Here is a 20,763-nt window from a genome sequence, read left to right as displayed (position 1 = left end):
TTACCTAAGTGACTAATGGATGAGTAACATGTACCACATGGATACAAAAGTGACTGACAACACATCTTGGGCCAGATAGAGTGGGATCCCATCTCACAAGATTTCATCATGCCGCTCAGAATGGTGGAAAGCTTATTAAATTTAGGAATTTTTGGAGGCATTTTCCATTTAATGTTTTCAGATGTCTACAGGAAGGACAAGTGTCCTCTACTGTATAATCTTTGTCATAAGGCAATCTGTTTTTAAAGAACAAGTATGGTCTGTTTATAAAGAACAGGGACATGTAGAATCCTGGGCTCAGAGGAGATTGTAATTCCCTTCTCCTGATATAAGAGCATACTTTCCATTTTAGTAGTCCCCTTTACCAGGGTAAGTAGCCTGGAGGATTAGGAGCAAAGCACATCTTTTTGTTGTTGTTGTTAAGTTTCTTTCCTACTTGCATCTAATTTGTGAGTACCAAAGCCATTGCAAGATGATGAGCAGCTAAAATTCTACAAATTCATTTTAATCCAAATACTTCAACATCTCACATAGTTCTAATTTCATCATATTTTACATTTCATTTGGCCTTTCTAGATCCTTGTAGCCACATTTGATATTGCAATGGTCCTTTGCCTCATACTTATAAGACTCCAAGCTTTTGAGTGACTTGCTAAGTTCCTACAGCTAGAATAGGGATGACTGGCATTTGACCCAGGTCTCTTGATTTCCAGTGCTTTGAAAAATACTGCGAAGCCCATATGAAATGCAGATTGTGCTTTGCATTTTGCTTTTCATGTAGCAGAGACAAGATGGACAAAACTCCCATGACAGGCAATGTGTTTCATCTGCAGAGTTGAGTGAAGAGGTTGAAGGAAGACAGTGTGGACTACCTGGCGTGCCCACTGCCCTTGATCTCTGACATTGCAGTGGTTCAGAGACAGTGGCATGTTTAGTTGCAGCCAGAGAATTGTACTTCTCATTGAGATCAAGACAACTGGAGATAACAGGAATGGACTCTCACGGCCTTTACAAGACAGTGAACTCCGGGTTCTCAATGTTTATTTTAAGCATATCCTATGTGTTTTTTACTCTTTAGGTTCTCTGATCAATGTGTGTGTGTGTATGTGTGCGTGCCCTTGTATGGTGTATGCATGTGCTAGTACTAAGACTTGAACTCAGGGACTGAGCACAGCACTGTCCCTCTGAGCTCTTTTTTTTTTTTTTTATTGTGAAGGTGAGGTACAGAGGGGTAACAGTTTCACAGGTAAGGTAATGAATACATTTCTTTTGGAGCAGTGTTCCCCCTCTCTTGTTTTCTTATGTTTTCCCTCTACCCCCAATTCCCTTCCCACCCTCCAAGTTATAAAGTTCATTTCCAACATATTGTTTAGTGAGTATTACTGTTGTATTGGTTTGCCCTTGGTCACACCCTTTCTGTGATTCCTCTCCACCTCCCCAAGTCAAATAAATTTATATATAAGATACAGGGTACTGAAATTAGGATCATGAATAAACCCAAGGAGGAAAAAAAAAAAACAAAAGACAAAAGAAATAACTGCAAACAGGAAAGCAAAGGAAAACAAGAAAACAAAACAAGCACACCAAAGAAAAGCCTTTTAAAGCTAGTGCACTACTATTTAGCCACAGCTCAGCTTCTGGCTTTTTGGTGGTTAACTAGAGGTAAGCATCTCACAAACTTTTTTCCCTTGTCTGGCTTTGAAGCAGAATCCTAAGATCTCAGCCTCCCGAATAACTAGGATTGAAGGCATGAACCACCAGCTGGCACCTGGTTCCCAAGATCAATTTTTGATTAGGGACTCCAGATCCACGTGGGCAGCCAAGGACCATCTGCATGAGGGAGATGCTCTGGGGCCTGATGTACAGGGATGTTTGTGTGGCTGGAGACTTGGTGAGAGGTGTCAGACACTTAAGGTTTCTTTCCCCAAGAAGCAGAGAATGGAGAGACAGTTACCAAAAATGAACATTTCTAGTAACATCAGTGCAGTGACAGTGACAGTATCTGTGTCAGGGCCAGAACATTGCTATGGGGACTTCCTTGAGGTACTAAGCAGATTATGTGTATCGTGTTACAGATGTTAGACAGCCAAGGCTGGCTTTGTTTTGAAATTACGTCTTGAAACAAACTTTTTGACTACAGAGGTACCTGAGGGCACACTCTTTCATTGATTTGTCCAACAGATACTGGTGGAATGCTATCTGGGTACCTGGGTGTACATTGACTTTAATGCTGACAGGGTTTTTTGCCCAAGTGAGATTAAGATCTAGTGACACAGCAGCAAGTTAGCAACTAATCAATCAAATAATTGCCTAATTTCAGAATTTGACGAGTACTGTGAAGGAAACAAACACAGTATGGCGATAGATGATGTTGGGGAGGAGCTTATTAGGAATAGGATTATCCATGAAGAGTTCTCTGAGCTGACATGTTCAAAGCTGATGAATGTCCAGGATGAGCAGATGTAGTCGTGTAAAGATCAGGAACTGGGACAGCATTTTGCAAGAAAAGGCAGAGGTGACATGGCATGAATGATAGGACCCAACCTGTTCCAGTTAAAATCAGCAGCTCTAATGTGCTGATTCTTTAGGGTTTTTTTAAATTTATTTTTTATTTTATTTTATTTTTTTGGTTACGGGGCTTGAACTCTAGACCTGGGTGCTGTCCTTGAGCTCTTCAGCTCAAGGCAAGTGCTCTACCACTTGAGCCACAGTGCCACTTCTGGTTTTCTGGTGGTTAATTGGAGATAAGAGTCTCACGAACTTTCCTACCCAGGCTGGCTTTGAACCTTAATTCCCAGAATATCAGACCTGAGCCATCGGCGCTCAACTTCCTTCAGATTTTTTTTTACTTCCATAGATTTATTTTTGGCCAGTTGTGGGGCCTGAACTCTGGGCCTGGGCACTGTCCCTCAGCTCTTCAGCTCAAGGCTAGCGCTCTACCACTTGAACCACAGCACCACTTCCAGCTTTTTCTGCTTATGTGGCACTGAGGAATCAAACCCTGGGCCTCATTCATATGAGGTAAGCACTCTACCACTGAGCCACCTTCCTGGCCCAAGTCCACAGATTTCTATTTCCTCTTCATATGTTTCTAGACAACCCGTATATAATGAATACACACAATGTAATTTCTAACAACCAAAGTGGTAATGAAAAGCTAGCCTCTGGCTGGGCACTGATGGCTCATGCTTATAATCCTAGCTACTCAGGAGGATAAATCATGGTTCTGAGACCACCTGGACAGAAAAGTCTGTGAGACTTATCTCTAGTTAACCAACAAAAAGCTGGAAGTGGAGCTGTGGCTCTATTGGTAGCATGATAGCTTTGAGCAAGCTCTTGTCCCTGAATTCATGTCCCAAGACTAATGTGTGTGCATATGTGTGCATGTGCATATTCACTCAGTCCCCCACCCTCACCCCAAACACTTAGAGCACAAGGCATTTGAAAAGTGGATTACTGACTAGGTTCTTTAAAATGTAACCAGACAAGCCTGGAGGGTGTGTTTCCAGTTAGATGCTGCAGAGATTGACTCATTATACCTACACATGTAAATTATATACTTCATGCTCTGTGCTGGGGTATTTTGAATTGTGAACAATATAACCAGACATAGTAATTTAAGCTTTTCTCTCCAAATTTATTATTTAGTTATTTAATCTTTAAATATTTATGCAGGAGGGTTTCAATTCCATGTGTCGGTTTATTGACTCATTTGTGATCAATATCAATGATGATTGAAGATTTTTAGTAGTTTTAAAGCAGTGCATGCTTCTTGTGCAAATTTTAGGACCATATATTTATATATAGTACAGTTGCTCATATCCTAGGCCTAGTGGTACCTTTCAACATGTAAGCCTTTCTTCATGTATATACACATGTAGCTATTGTCCTTATATATAAAGATTATTACTTTAAACAGAAGTCTTGGATGGGCTTATACATTTGAACTTTGAATCCTCCTTTTATGGCCTAACATATGAGATTTTTTTTTTTTGGCTCATATATTGTTTGTAAATGTGAATTTCCTTAGTGGAGACAGGTAGAAGAGGGTGGAGTACATGTTTAGGAGGAGAAACTATCCTGACCATGGGACTGCATTGGAGTTAAGGAAGGGGTATTTAGCCATGACTATGACACTTGAAGGAACAGAGCTGGTTTTTCTACTTCATGCCTCAGCATTTGCACCTGTTTGGGATATAATGTCCATCCCATTTCTATCTCCTCTTTTCCTGTGCTGATTCCCATGTTGACTTACTTCTGATGTAAATTGAGATATTTTTCCCCCTTAAACTTGTTTTAACTGCACAGAGCTGTCATTTAAAAGTTAAATCCATGAAGGAATATTTTTCACCTGCTGGGTTTAATTCCTCATGCCAGCATCATTATAAAAGACAAGCTATCCTAGACTCTGTTTTAAAACTTTGTTCAAAGCATATCATTTTGAAATTAACTTCTGTAGGTAGGGAGAGAAAAGGAGGAAAATAAGTTTTCTACAGTTTTTTAAAAAATGTTTTAGCAATGTTGATGCAGTTGAGTTCATTTCCCATTGTCCTATTTTCCCCAAAGTCTAAAGTCATTTCTAGTATCAGTTTGGCTTATAGTTGAATAAAACCAATCAAGCTGGATGCAGCCGCTGAATTGGAACCTAGATCTCTTAAAAACCACAGCACAGTCCTTTCCTCTTTCTCTCTCTTCTCCTAAGAGACTCTAGCATCTTCCTTGCCTAACTCTCATAATCTATTAGTTGTGTTCTGCTTGTGTGTGTGTGTGTGTGTGTGTGTGTGTGTGTGTGTGTGTGTGTTATGTGTGTATGCTGAGTTTGTGGGCTGTATTTGTTTCCCGAACGAAATATTTCAGAATGAAATACTTTCCTAGGAGAGAGTTTTCTCAAGTCAACGTTCTGTGTTCGAAAGGCTTGCTTTTTCAGTGTAACTTTCTAGTCCACCCTCTCCAGCCCTGAGTTCTTTCATCTGTTTCATAAGGCCATTTAGAACATCCGTCCAAATGGTTGCAGAAGAAAGCCCAGCACTGACAGTTGATATTGGCTCCATTAGTTGTTTATTGCTGATAACTTGCGGAGCACCAGCTCCTGAAGCTGGAGAGGTTGCCTCTGGTTAGACTCTTAAGTTCATTCATTCCTTTAACAGACAGTTATGCAGGTGATAAGGAGTATGCTAAGTCAGGAAGTGTGAGCATCAGAAAGGGTGGGAGGCTCAATTAATGGTAAGGAATGGAGGCAGATCAATGAGGCCACACCATTACAAGGAGCATAAAAGCTATGATGGCGACAGTTATATACCATGGCAGTATGGAGGGGGGCATCCAAATTACCTGTTCCATGCATGCCTATTATTTGGACATCTGTTACACCTGTCTGCACAGGGCATCCTTCTCTGTCAGGGGAGTAGAACTCCCATCTGTGACCATGTGACATCCATTTTAGGGAGCAAGTAGAGAAGGGATCTTGTGATCTGTTGGCTCTTTAACCTCTTGTTTAAGTCATCTGATTTCCTGGTCAAATATTCAGGTGAAAGCTTATGGGCTCTGTACTTCATTTGTATCAAGCTTCTCTCTTTTTGTAACATGTCCTGGCATTGTGGCCAGTCTTGTTCCTGGCCTAAGGATCATCTCTCACCAGGCTGGCTAGAGGTTATCTGTTTGTTCTTGTCCATTCTCTGTACACTGTTGTTGTTTGATGCTTTTTTGAATTCACCTCTTCTTTCATCATATTAAAGGTAGAGCTATGAATGTAGTCCTTACTGGGTTGTAAGTTCTCTTCTGCGACTTAGGTCTATGAAGGTAGATGTTATGGCCTGACCAAGTTCCTTTTCTTTGTGTGTACTCTTCATTGTAGCTCAGGTATTGTTCAGGGTCGCCTGAAACGTATCAGCAACTTTATCTGTCTTCTACAATGGGTCCATGTAAATCTCAGTTGTCATGTACTTGGTTTCCTGCAGAAGTTTTTGTATGGTCTCTGATTAAGCCATGCTCCTTGAAGTCAACCACTGTTCCCATTTTGAATATGCATCACCTCTTTAGTGCTTGATAGATAATAGATGGTAACTAAATTCTCCTTTAATTGTGTTAGTCACATGGGTATGAAAGAGAGCAAGTTTCCTCAGACTTCATTATTTCCTCAACTGTCTTGGTTTCGATAGACTGCAAGATGGGCAGCATTTTTTGGTCATATCTTATACTAAAATGTAAGCAGGAAGTCTTAGACGAGGTCTGCCTTCAGCATCTATACATTGTGCTTATTTTGCCGTTTTCATTTGTTTACTGTGTGAAGGACTGAGCCCTCGCTCTTTGCTCTTTGTTTCAGAAAGTACTATGAGGGAGGCCGAGGATTTCATGCTCCGGACAGAGACACGACACTGGGAATAGGGATTGCTACTTCTGAGAGGATGCTGGCAATCTGCAGAGGGAGACGGAAATTCCTGGCTGCCTCTTTGACTCTGCTGTGCATCCCAGCCATCACCTGGATATATTTGTTTGCTGGGAGCTTCGAAGGTAAGGGTGGGAATCAAGAAAGGAAGGAAGGGATTGTCAGTGTCTCAGAATGAGAGCCTCAAGAATGAGCCTCAAAGCCATCTGGATCACCCAGGTTCATTGGGTAGAGCACTGGAATATTGAAGCCTTATCATGGGAAATGACTTCTTGCGTAGGTTGTTGCAAGCCATCAGCTATCTGAGGAGAAAATGAAAAGAGCAAAATAAGGTGTACCTTGATGGGATGGTGGGTTGGTGCGTTTGGAAACATCTAAAACCTCTTTTAGTATGTGAAGGAAGGGGAGAAGGTTGAGCCTTGGAGTTAATGATGGAACCAGATGTTTCTGCCATTGATTCATCTGCTCATTCTTATTTTCATACATTTGACTATTTTGTTGATTTGACTTCCCTACCAAACCTAGTGTTGAGATAGCAGCCAATTGGAACGTGTGCTATGTGAAGATAGGTAGGTAGGTAGGTAGATAGACAGACAGACAGACAGACAGATAGATTAATGAATGATCTCTCTGAATGGTGATGTGTGCTGAGATACAGGAAGCAGGGTGTGGGGGAGAGTTTTGTGGGGGCTATCAGGCTTTTGCTGGGGGTGATAGATGCTCAGTTCTGATGAGTAGTACAGGGATGGAATAGAAAAACTCCCCTCCCCAAACAAGTAAGCACAAATGATAATCCCTACCACTTCCCAGAAGTAAGTAGAAAAGACAAGATTCATCATTTCTTCAGCCAGTGGCTTCAAATATGGGGAATTGTTTTGTGTGTCAAAGATGGTTTCCCTACTTTCAGGATGGGGAAGAATGGCAGTATGAGAATGCTTATTTTCTTTTTATTTATCCCCACACTTGAGTTAAGAAAAAATTCTCATGAAAAAATGGCTTTAGGAAGTCACTACTGTGTTTTTTTTTTTTATGAATAAATTTTATTGCCAGCTCAAGGCTACTTTTTAATTAGGACCTCTACTTTACTTACCAAGATTTGCTTTGAGACAGCCAGATAGAATGTAAACAAGGTAGAGCTCAGTTCCTGAACCCTAGCCCAGTACTGGGGCCCAGTACTATAACCTGCCTCTCAGCTATACCCCTGGGCCATTCAGAGCTTACATCTTAAGTAGCTATGTGCCTTGGCAGTGGGTGGCTAATTTCAGAAGAGCGATTAAAAGAAGGAAGGTGAACTGATGCTGATCCTGAAGGGATGTAAGGAAATGTCCTCTCTAACAAGGAGAGCCTTTATTCAAGAGGACAGTACCACCCAGTGTCAGTATAGGGTTCCACAGGAAAAACACGGACTTCAGCAGTGTAGTTAAACTGATAATATACTACTACTACTACAACTACTACTACTACTACTACTACTACTACTACTGCTACTAGAACTCAATAGTAGTGAAGATGTTGACAGTCCATAGACAACTAGTATTATAACCATTTCTATGTGCTAGACCTTGGCCATCTTGGTCTTCACCATGTCACCATAGATTTCATATAGTTACTATCCCAGTTGATTAGATGGGGTGTGTCAGAAGCTTTGTTCATCTGCCCAGGACCTCCAAGTCCATCAGGATGAATCCCAGACTGGATTCAAGAGCTTAGGTTTTTGTTGTTGTTGTTTTTTTTTTAACCATGTTACTGTTCTCTATGCACATTTGTGCTTCAGTGTGGTGTTAGATTTTGGCAATGGGTCCGAACAATTGTCACCTGATCTTTCTGCAGTGAAGTTGTAGAGTTTTGCTTTGCACTCAGGTGACAGAAATCCAGCCTAATTTAATTTTGGCCAAACAAAATAGGGTTGTTAATAAGGTTAGTGAATTGCTGGGTGTAAGTGGCTCAAGCCTGTGATCCTAGCTACTCATGAGGCTGAGATCTGAGGATCGCAGTTCAAAGCCAGCCCGGGCACAAAAGACTCCAAGTAACCACCAGAAAATGGGAAGTGGCACTGTGGCTGAATGGTAGAGTATTAGCCTTGACCTGAAGAGCTCAGGAAAAGTACCCAGGCCCAAAGTTCAAGCCCTACAGCCGACCAAAAAAAAAAAGATTAGTGAGCTCAAAGATAACTCAGGCTTTTCGACAGGGGCTGAAAGGTTGTTTTTGTACCTGGATGTTTCTCCATCTCTCAGCATGGCTTTTCCTTCATAGAGGAAGTTTGAGACTGACATCCTCATCAGTCTCAGTAGGAAAAGGACTTATTCTTGTCCCTAATCTCCCAGTATGGCCTACAGTATGTGGTTACCTCTAAACCTCAGGGCGGACTGGCTGTAGTTACTCCCAAACCAGTTCTTGTGATTGGCAGAGTCTGTGGAAAACACTGTGGGGTGGAGAGTTGCCTGAAACATGGAGTGTAATTGGAGCTCAGTGGTATGGTTTCTCTAAGAGGAGAGAGTAGAAACTGATCTAGGTTATGGCAAGTTCGTAAGTGGCTGTGTTTCTGGTTTGGTGTCAGTTTGAAGACCTCTTAGAAGCATTATGCTATCTGGCCAAACTGATGAAGTGATTTCACCAGACTGGCAGAGGGTTTGTGGGAGATAGGAGCATAAAGAAAATACTCTAGACAGCAAGCCCAGATTGACAGTGGGCGTTCTATCTGTCAACCTAATACTTCAGAATAGACCGTCGCATCATCAGGGAAGCTAGAGGATATGGGCATATTAATAAATGTAACTAGAGTGACACAGGCTCGCACTGAACTTACCAGGCACCAGCTGGTCCACAGTTGGATTGCTGCATTTATTTCTGAGCTTGACACTCTAAGAACAAAGTAGAAAAGTCAATGTGCTTAGGAAAACAATGAATTTCTAGTTCAAATCAGGTTAAATAAGAGACAGTGGAAAGAACTAGGGATGTTTGCCCTGGACAGGAAGAGGCTGAGTGCACAGACTGCTTCAGCCAGTGCTTAGAGAGCTGGCACCTGAATGAGACAGAGGAATGTCTCTAGTGGCCCTATCTCTGTGCAGGCACATGGCCTTGGGACAGAGGTCAGGTCCCTCATCATGAAGAACTCTGTGCAAAGCTGGACCATAATGCCCAGGAGGTTGTGAGATAGTTCACATGAGAGCGTTACCAGCAGAAAGCCAGTGTCCTGGGAGAAAGTCTGGTGATAGGGGAAAATGGACATGGTGGTTTGTATGACTGGACCCAGAGATCTAAGTCTCTAAAAAAAGACTAAATGGACACCAGGAGACAGAGACCACCCCCCTGGGGTGTGCCCCAGTGCCTTTCCACAAGGACCCATGAAGGCACTCTTTTCAAAGTGGTTAAACATTGCAATTCTACAGTCCATTTATTGATACCCTGGAGTTTTTGACCTCTTGGAACACGAAGCCATAAATAAGGAACAGAGTTGGTGCCTGGATTTCTCGAAATACTATTCATGTTTTATGTGAACTTATTTATTTTTCAACCCTGTTTAATTTCGATAGGTCTCTTGAGAGCAGAGCCCAGAATTACCTCTGAGATGTGAATGCTTTTAGTGCAAAGGTTTTAATGGTTCAGTTACACAGAACAGCCCTATGGTGGTTGAGTGCTAGATGGGGTAAGAGGCCACTGGCTTTAAAATCAGCGTAGACAGGATAGCTGGATGGTCTGGCTTATGGTCACTTTTCTTCTTAGGGCTTAACCTCCAGTATGGCATGGTTGTCAGGATGAAGCCCACTTGTTTGGTTCTAACCATCTGTATACAAATTTAAGATTCTAAGCATAAGTGATATAAATGAAACAGGTAGCGCACCGTCCCCAGTTAGGGGAATATAATTAGAAGATGGAGTAGCTTATTGTGATTTGTTCTGGAGTATGAAACCAGGATCAGTGCATAACATTTCCTGGGAAATATACATTGATCTGAGTTGAGAAAGAATGGCTATTGTAACCATTAGATTGTTGGGTATGACATTCTCCACTGGGAAAGAAATGGTATTTCATTTGTCCAGGGCAGTTTGTCCCGGGACAAGTGACTGTGGGAAAAGAGGCTAATTGGGGATTTTTTCCCCTTGGCATTTTGACTTCAACATTTCTATTCCAACTCCCTAACTTTCTTCCCCAGTCCATCTCTCTTCCTGCAGCATCTTAGTGAACACCTCTACTGTAAGCCCTTCCAGCTTTGCGCTTTGGAGTAGTTACTCTCTTCCATCTTCCCTACCTGCTACCTTTTGTTTTTGTCTGGTCTTGGTTTTTTGCAGCTGGGTTTTTTCTTTTATCTTTCCTCCCTGCTATGGCTCTGCCATTTCTCCTTTATAGTCAGGACCCCATGCAGCAACCTGAGCTGTCCTACATCTCCTTCTTCTATTGGAGAAGGGCCAGTGCTATATTAAAGCACCATTGTGCTCCTTGTCATAGTCTTCTGGTCTTTCTCCTAATCTTCCCCTGCCCTATCTCTGCTCTCTGCCTGGGGTACATTGGACTCCTTGACTCTTGACTGCACTGCCTCCTGTGGCCTCTCCTTCCCTCTTACCCCTGGCCTGTAGCCTCCTGTTCTCTTTCCTCTCCCTTCTTGCATGACTAACTTTTAGAGCCTCCATTATCTGCTCACACATGCCTGCTCTTGGCCAAAAGTAGGCTGGCTTCCACTGCCTGTCCCTCTTCCCCACTTTATTTCCCTTTATACCTCATGGAGATTCCTTTGTCTTGTTTTCATAACCACTGATCTTTTTGACTGATTAGTAGCACCAGAAGAGAGGAGCCCTTCTTTTCTTTTTCTTCGCCCATCTGTAGTGCTATGATACTGCTTGGAGTAGAGTTGGTCCCAAAATATTTATAGAAAGAATGAACAAAGGAATCAATATGCTTTCTTCTGGCTCTGAGTGCCAGCAGCTCACATCACTGCCTCTAGGATCAACTCTGGCCTCCTTACCAAACTCCGAGTCTATCCCTATTTTACCCATGTCTGTTTTTAGGTTCTAGTGCCTTCTGAAACTCCCTGAGAGAACTTCATGCTTTCCTGTTTTACAGTTCTACTTTCTGCCAAGCATATTTTTTGTTTTCCAGTCTTTCTCCCAGTCCAGATCTTAAATGTCCAAGTTCAATGTCATTTCTACTTAATAACCAGTCCTGTGTGGAAATTTCTATGGCTGGGACTTACCAGGTGACATGTTGCTTATTTGATGTCTCTTCAACTACAACGCTATGATTTTTTTTTCTTGCAATTCAGGTTGTGCTACTCTTTATTTTTTAATTTTTATTTTTTTTGTGCCAGTCGTGGGGCTTGAACTCAGAACCTGGGAGCTGCCTCTGAGCTTTTGTGTTCAAAGCTAGAGCTCTACCATTTGAACCATAGCTCCACTTCAGGCATTTTTGTAGCTAATTGGAATAAGAGTCTCATAGGCTTTTCTGCCTGGGTTGGCTTTGAACTGCAGTTCTCAGATCTCAGCCTCCTGTCTAGCTAGGATTACAGGGGTAAACAACCAGCGCCTGACTGGCCCTGAGGGTTTTATATTTGTGGTATATTCCTCTGTTTTCTGCCCTTCTCTGGGAGGTATTCAGATGTTTTTGAGTTGTCAGCATGTAGAAGGAAGGAAATTTAAGGTCATTCAGAAAAATGCTATTTTTGATTAGCTATTATGTGATAACTCATAGCCAGCTAAGTGTGGACATTTCCCATGGCCGTGGAGGAGGGCCAGGAAGGGCAGGAGAGTTCTTTAAAAGCAAATGTCTTCAGCACACATGCAGAGTCTAAGACATTTAAAACCACATCATGAACAAACATTGTATATTAACTTCTGAAATGATTTCAGTCCACACTCACCTTTTGTTATTCTTAAAGCCTATGTTCTCTGTTCCTTCTATTCTTATCTTTACAAACGCTGACATTTGACCATTTTACGAAGTTGAAATGAGAGCAGATTGTTCTAATTTAAAGCCCTTCCTTTGCCTTTTTATTATGAAGCCTTTCAAGTTGCATATACAGTAAAACTTAGGGAATGGAGTATATTTTATCTAGGGAGAACTGCATCCTAGCTTAGTGTGTCCTGTCCCTAAGCACAGAGAATGTGCCAGAATGTTTGTGAACTTAGACCCTATAAGACAATAGCAAATAATTTGTTAAAGTCTAAATGCCCCTCAGGGCTGGGCTTGGTGCTGATGGCTTTGATGGCAGCAAAACCTATTTTGTCTTTCCTGCCAATGGCTCAACTATAACACTTCATAAGAATATCATGGGATTTAAGAATACAAGATGCTGGATATGTTATAAAAGTTGTATTGGTTTTATTTTTAATGAATCAAAAATGAAGAACTTTTCTAGGCAGTGCTTAGAACCTGCTAGTGCAAAGCTTGAGAAAAATCTTACAACGGGTGATAATATGAACAGGAGAGTGAGCAGTTTTTAATGGCTTCTGGGACACAGGACACACAGTAGGGCTACACTGCCTGCCTTTTTTTTAACCTTTGCATGAAGAAATAGTCCCAGTAAAATCTTGCTATCTGAAGCACACTGAACTAACTCATAATTGAGTTGCTAAAATTGCCTCTGCTTTTCTTCTACTGAGCCTTCTATTTACAAATAATATTGGCCACCACACAGAGTAGAGAAACCGACCTAATTTATTAGTTTATTAATCTCCTAGGAAACATAGGTCAGGAATCAAGAAACTTGATTTCCCTGAATATCAGTACCTGCCTTGTACAGTCATCCATCCTCCCCTGTTCAGTTTCAGGTACACAGAGTCAACTGTTTGAAAATACTACATGATACATTATAGATACAAGCCACAAATTTTAAATTGTGCATTGTTCTGATCAGTGTGCTGAAGTCTGGCATCATCTTTTCTCTCTCATCCAGGGTACATATCATACTTTTGTCTAGTATGGCTACACTGTATACACTGTCCCCTCATTAGCCACTTCATCACAGTCTGACCAGATTGACTGTCAGCATCAGCACCTCCATGTATTTGTGATCTAGTAGCCCTCACTCAATAGTAATGGCCCCAAGGCACAGAAGTAATGATGATCTGATCAGATGTATGCCAGTTTGAAATGGCTGATGAAGAAAAGCTATTAAGTACTTCCTGTAAGCACTCCGTATGCTGTCCTCTTAGGGAAAGAAGGAAGATTGTATACTGAGGTTGCTGATTTCCACGATAAGAATGGACCTTTTAACCGTAACACTGTAAAGAAAGAGATGGGCATGCAGGTTTTGCCAGACCTCAACCTGCAAAAGTTATGACCAAAGCACATGAATGCTGGGTGAAGATAAAAATAAAAGGTTATGAAATTTGTGTATAGATGAATGGGAAAAAAACCCAAATCTTATATATGTAAATTGGGCCTTGAAACTCACCACTCTGGGTTCTGGATGAGAGCTGCTTCACTTTCCTATAGCTGCTATGGTCAATCGCCGTCATCACCACATTCTTTGTTTTCCTGGAAGTCAGAAGTCTACAATCATTCTCATTGCACTGAATTCAAGATGTTGTCAGGGCTGGTTCTTTCTGGAAGCCCAAGGAAAGAATCCATCTCTTGACTTTTATTAGCTTCCATAGACCACCCACTGTTGCTTGTGGCTCCTTCCTTATCTCCAAAGCCAGAAGACAGCATCTTCAATCCATTCTGATCTCAGGCTCTTCTCTCTCTTGCCTCTTACCATGCATCTTCTTGTTGGGGAGTTTCTTTCTAGTAAGGGTCCTTAAGATTACATTAGGCTGACTCAGAGGACAGTTATGTCATCTCAAAATTCTTAACTAAATGTTCCCTGCAATCTTCGTTTTGCTACACAGGCAACATGTTCACAAGACACTGTGATCAAGTCCTGGGAATCTTGGTGTGAGGCTTGTTATGTTTTCTAGCATCCTATCTCTCCTCTTGTCTCAGAGGAGCAAAGCCAAAGTTTGTTGTGCATCTACTTTCTTATGTGGCATCTTATCATCCCTGAATCTGTTCTGAGTTCTTCCTTTAATAACCAAAAAGACTTACATCTCATGAAAAGTGCCAAGTATTCAGATATATTTGCCCTGTATTATTTGAACATTTTTTTATTTTTGGCAGTATTGAAGTTTAAACTAAGGACCACTTGAGGCACACCTCTGCCTTTTAAAATTTGTTTGTTTTTTAAAAATATATTTTCAAATACAGTATTGTGTTTTTTGCCCAAACTGGCCTGGATTACAATGTTACACAAAATAGCTAAAAGAAATTCACTTAAAACTATGACCAGAATGATAGTGCCCATTCCCACTCAGGGATGATGAAGCAGATTGGCTCATCTGGCCTTCAGTTAGGTTGAGTTTGGCTTACCCACTTTTTTATTTACTTGTTTATTTTACCATTTTTTATTTTATTGCTAATGTTTAGACATTGGGAGATTGCAACAAAACAGAGCAAAAGCCACTCAGGATTTTTGGCTGTCCTTGAAAAAAATGGGATGATTTAGCAACCTAGAACCTACTATCACTGTGGCAACCTTTGGCAGGAGCTGAGCAGTAACTGTTCCTTCAACAGTGCTTGGATGTTCCAGCTTGTTGGTTACCTTCCTTCCTAGTTGGTTTCCATATGATCTTTGCAGCATTGTTGTATGTAGATCAGAATTAAAAACAGAAGACATTTTATATTGGTGTAAATCACCTGTTGACCTTACCTGGGCTCATTTAGTCTTTGACTTTGAATCTTTTGGCTTCTTCTCTTCCTGGTACTTGTATATAGTACCTTATTCATCAAACAATTTCATACTGGTTGTACTGTTATAGATAAGGAAATTGATGTTCAGGGATGTTGAACTTTTTAACCAGCTAGTAAGAGCTGTGCCTTGTCTGACATGGTATTACATACTGTAATCTACCAAGAATGTGATGACACAGAAACAACTGGACGATGTCATTTCAAAGTCAGGGTGCTCAAGTTTTAGACAAGGACGAGACAAGCCCAGAAGGCATGTAACAAGGGGCTATTTTGGACTGGAAGGCAGATCGTGTTCTGTGCTAGCAAGATTATTATAAGCCAATAGAAGCAGAAAATTCGATTAGTCCTTTAATACAATTTGCATTTTGTTTCTGCACTAGACTCATACAATTAAAAACAGGAATGGACCTTAGAATCATCCAGGCAGGCTTATAGCCTAAGCAGATAAAACCCTGCAAAACACACAAGAGCTTTATTTGAGGCAGGGTTGATGTTGGAGTCAACATGTCCCTGAAGAACTAGCAGACCTGGATTTGAAATTTAGCAACAGCACTTGAATTACAGAATGGCAATAGATTACTATCCCTGCAGGTCTGTTTTCTCCATTTAAGAGAACATAATATGTGACCCCCACAGTTGGTATAAAGATTAAATGAAGCATCTGCTGCACAACAGTGGTTACTCACTGCATCTTCAGTTTTCTTTCACTCTTTTATTTTCTGAAATTCAAGGAAGTCTCCTGGGAGAAATGCAAAGGTTATCCTTCTCTTCCAGTGAGCTTTTGTTTTATAGTTGAACAAGTAGAGAGAGACCTGTTGACTCAGGAGGTCACCTTGCTACAGCCTGGGGTGGGGTGATTGGAGTCCCCTCCAAGATAGTATGTATTACCTCTTGATTCTGTGCTGCTTTCACATTGTCAATTAGTATAGAAAAAGAAAAACAGAATTGAACACTACCTCTGTACCTTTCTGTCTGTGCCTATTTCTAGAAATATGCTCTACATCATTTGAGCATGGGGTAAGCGTGGACACCTACCTGAGACACACATCTCAGCTATGATCATAAATGTACCTTTGGCCATTTTTGGAGAAAAGTAAATTATTTCACAATAGATGACTGACCAGCTGTTAGAACTTTCAAGAATAACAAAGAGGAAAGGCTGGCCTTGAATGTAAAACTTAATCACTGTAATGACACATTTCATGGGGCTGAGACTGGGTCAGCATTTCCATGTTGCTCTTTAAATGCTTTGTACCTTTGGATGAATCCTTTAACTTCTCAAATTTGGTTCAGATTCCTTCCTCCAGAATTGAGGGTGTTCCTCCCTTCTTGACAGCAGAGAGTGTCATTTAGTGTCATTTTGTGCTTAGAAGCCATTTTGAATATGCTGTCTCTGTGCTCAGAAGTAAAAACTCTTTCAAGGAGCCAAGAGATGGAAGGTGGAAGTTGCATTGGTTGGAAAAATCTTGGTAATCTTGGGGCTTCTTCTTTCTGTCTCTGGGAAAGGATCATGGCTGTTGGGATCATGGCTGCTGTGGCTCATGGCTGTTGGACCCTCTGTTCCAGCTCAGGGCACTCTATGCTCCATTTCATGGGGCATCTGAATTCCCTGAATGGAGGAGCAGAGTCCTGTGATGGGGACCAAAACTTAAGATGATGCTCAACCACAAGTCCCTTCCCCCACCCCCCCACTGAGTGTCTACCAATTGATAGCAGTATGACTAGGTAGCATGGTATCATCAGATGCTTCATGCCATTAGGAAGAGAGATGATTCTGTATCCAGTGACTCACTGCACTTCACAAACATTAGGTGAATCACACAAGGTTATCCATTCATTCAGCAAACCCATCCAGGACCATGAGCTTATTTTCCAGTGTAGTGAAGAAAGAGGAGTAACAGACACATTCATCCTGTGCTGGGTGGTGATAAATCCAACAGGGGAAAATATAGCAGGGTGAGACATCAGGGCATGTAGCAGGGTGGTGGGTTTAGAGAAGCGTGGGCAGGGCACAGAGATGCTCTGGGTAGGCCATCCTCAGGGATGACATGGAATCAGAGGCAGGGAGCAATAAGAGGAGAAGACATCCAGGCAGGGGCAGGCAGGAGGTAGAGGATGCCTGGTGCATTTATGGCACAGATGGTGGCTAGGGAGAAGAGGACAAGGAGTATGTGAAAATCTTGGGGAGGTTGGGCAGAGCCATATGCAGGCATGGAACCCTGTACCTGGCATCCCCTCCTTGGGAAGCTCATTCATGATCAGTTCTTGCCTTCCTCTGCTGGTCCATGATGAGAGGCACCTCAGTGGATGCTCTGTCCCTGGCTTGAAGGAATCACCTAGTTCTCTACTAGCATTTTCCAGGTGATGAAAGTCTCCTGGAGTGTTTATTTGATCTATAGACTCCTTGCCCACCTTTGACAAATGTGTAGGCAGAACTTTGCTTGCCCCATATCTGCTAAATGGGATGCCAGTGCACACGATTTCAGTCAGCATGGTACTGCCAACACTGATGATTGAGGGCCTAGTGTTTGCCCTGCTTGCAAACCTCACTGTTCGTTTCTTTGACTGTGAAATCTTAGCCCACACACTGAGTTCCTCAGCCAGTATCTTTTTTGTATTTCTGTTAACCATTTATTGTTTTGAGCAATATGTCCTTGGCATAGGGTTCCTCCTCTTCAGAATCACTTTAGCCCCAATTGAAGGGCTTGAATCCCTCAGGAGAGTGCCTGTCACAGGAGCACTGGTGTGTTGTCATCATTATTATTTACTCTGATTGCACACTATCACAGTGGTCCCCTGGTATCTGTGGGGAATTACTTACAGGACTGCCTTCCAAAACCTGCCGATGCTGCAGTCCTTACTATAATATGACATGGTATTTTCTATGCTCTACACCCATACTGTCCATCTATTCATCATTTCTAGCTAACATGTAATACCATTTGTGTAAATGATTGTTTTACTGCAATGTTTAGGACAACCTTACGAGAAAAAGTTTAAACTTGTTCAGCACAGACTTACTTTTACTGATACTTTTGGTCTGTGATTGATTGAATCTGTAGATTAGGAATCAACAGAGGTGGAAGATACGAATTGCTGTTAAAATCTCCCTCTCTTGGCCATCTCTCTGAATTCTTAGTCCTTGGCCCAGTAACTAGATAGAGAAGAGGATCAATAGCTATCAAAATGCCAGCAATGAAAATATTAGCAACTATTTCTAGTTATTGTTGGGCATTAAGCATCAAGCTCTTACTTGCATTAACTTCTTTGATTCTCAGAGCTGCTCTGTAAGGTAGGCACTAAAAGCTCCATTTCACAGATGGGGAGATGGAAACACAGAACAGTTTAAGAACTTGCTGAAGGGCTGTCAGGTAGCAAGTGATGTAAATATCCCCTATGGTTTTATCTATAGGGGACTGCTTGAGGATTCTTTCACCCCCTTAAGTTGGCACAATTCCAAATACCTGTCCCCCTCACTTCATATGTTTGCTTTCTCCTGCCTTATCATCCATAATGATTAGGAAACTTTGGTCATCTCTTGGTATGTGAATTGCCCTATCCTGGGAAAATTTACTGATCAAGACTTCTCCAGGATAAGCAGGCACAGCTATGCTCACCATGCTTCTCTACTTGCCACCTGGAACTATGGGCTAATTGCCCCTGCTCCACTGATGACTTAGTCCAGCCTTAGCAACAGGTGTGGGCAGCTTGCTCTTGGCAGTAGAGATAACCGGGACCTCGCCCAGGAGATTTGTGATTTGTGCTGCCCAGTGTGCTGTGCCTGGCTCACTTGAGAGTGATCTGGGTTGTTTGGATTCCAGGACTATTTACATCCCTGAGTCCAGAAATAAATGTGAACATGTTTCAGTACCTGCATTGTCAGGTGCACATGGGAACCCATACTGAGGCCACTGTGAAGGAGAGAGGTCTGGATAGAGACAGGCGTCTTACCCACAGCTTAATTTCATATTTTGGATAAACACTCAGAGGTGAGTGTTGTGAAGGGCAGATAAGAGAGGATCTTGGGGACTGTTTACATTTTCATATTTCCCTCTCCCAGTCTTTCTCATAATAGATATTCCTGCTTAGAGGGCTCTCTGATGAATAGAGAGGAGTTATTTTCTCTGTGGTCCACCCCTCTGCCCCAAATGCTCTCTGTATTGCTTTCCAGATGCTTCACCAATACGTGGTGATCTGAAAGAGACTCTTGAATTTCAGTTTTTCGTTTTTTTTACCCACTTGATCAGTTCCCAGGTGACATCACATGGCTCTTGCAAGCTTTCAGGCAATTCCTTTCCTCTGTGCTTAGTGTAGGATAATTAAAGTTGGCACTTGGCGAATCTTTGTCACATGTACCATTCTAAGCACCTGCTTTGGGTTCCTACAGTCCTTTAGTACCTGTTTTTAATAGATGGAGGATAATGCAGGGTGTCGAACTTGCCATAGATCAGCAGGTGAGTGTCTCAGAGCCTGAGTTCTCTTACCCATCACTTTTTCTGCCTCTTGTTGCCCTCCCCCATCCTGTTCTTCCTTCCTTTATGATCAGTACCTCTGTGTGGTTCCTCTCTTGGGCCAGTCAGCAGGCAACTATGGGTATGGCATAGTAATGCAGAAATAAAACTGTGCTCCACAAAGCAGTGTGGGTTCTTGTGTGACCAGAGATCACTGCAGGGAGGAAGGTGGTTATTGACTTGTGTTTTCAAAGGCCAGTTGGACTGTTCTGAAACTCATGAGAGTATGTTTTCACTTTGGAAGAAACAAAGGAGCAAAATGGCCTCAACAGGAAGGAGACCAAAGGTGTCCAATTGTACTGGGCAGTCATTCCCATTGGCCATCATGGGGCATTCATAGTGAGATAGAACATTCATAGTGTGTCTCTTGGGCCTCTGCCTGGCAGCCTTTGGCATGAGCACCCATGACTGAATGGTCTTTGTGTTTTTACCTAACCTACAGGTAGCATGCTATGCTATTGCATTGTCTCTAGGCAAGTGCCTGCTCAGCCTGCCAACCAAGGTAAAACCAAGGAGTTGGAAGTAGAAGCACACTTGCCATGTAAGCATGGGTGCTTGCAGTGCCCCAGGTCTAAATCGACCACGTGTGTACTTTCTTCCAGGGCTCAGTTCACACCTGGCAGACACATCAGCTACATTTTGATGATTGGTTGTCTTCTGAGCTAGTCCCATGCTTGCTATCTTTATATGTGAAATTTTTATCTGATTGAGGAAAGGTTCTGTTTCATTCTCTGCAATGGGGAAGAAACATGGCTCCACACAAGGCCTGCCTTGGGGCGTCTATTCTACCTGTTCTGTTTCCCTGACTCTTCAGACAGGTCAGATGCCGTGAGATTTGGAGAGTTGAAACTCTGAGCATATTTGAAGTGAAAATTCACAAATAGCTTAAATGAGAATTAGTGAGGTGGGGGGGGGGCATATGAACCTTTTCATTTGTTTGTAAAGATGTACCTTTGACAACTTGATGTTTTTATCTAGGTAAAACCTATGCATTTCAAGAAAAGCATTTGTGCTTTTCTTCATGGATTCTGAGGTTTTTGGGTGCTTTCCATCATCCCTCTCCCTGTTTTTTTTTTTTCTCTCAGATCATTGAGCACATATTAATTAACTAGACAGCATGTGTTTGGTACTAGACTCCAGTCTGAG

The 20,763-nt window shown here is 42.0% G+C and overlaps 1 protein-coding gene across 2 annotated transcripts in view; it reads left to right on the top strand.

The window, feature by feature from the left end:
* Large1 (LARGE xylosyl- and glucuronyltransferase 1) overlaps positions 1-20,763 on the top strand; it is a 445,329-nt gene that overhangs the window by 122,841 nt on the left and 301,725 nt on the right. For both annotated transcript variants that reach the window (XM_042693250.1, XM_042693249.1), the window contains one exon: positions 6,323-6,510. In XM_042693250.1, coding sequence (XP_042549184.1) covers positions 6,405-6,510 — 106 coding nt within the window. In that variant the 5' untranslated portion in view covers positions 6,323-6,404. The remainder of the gene's footprint in view (positions 1-6,322; positions 6,511-20,763) is intronic.

This window comes from Dipodomys spectabilis, unplaced genomic scaffold (assembly GCF_019054845.1).
Source record: "Dipodomys spectabilis isolate Male_0828 unplaced genomic scaffold, ASM1905484v1 ptg000163l, whole genome shotgun sequence".
Taxonomy (NCBI): domain Eukaryota; kingdom Metazoa; phylum Chordata; class Mammalia; order Rodentia; family Heteromyidae; genus Dipodomys; species Dipodomys spectabilis.
Note: the sequence above shows the minus strand (reverse complement) of the source record. Positions and strands in the feature narration are given on the sequence as shown.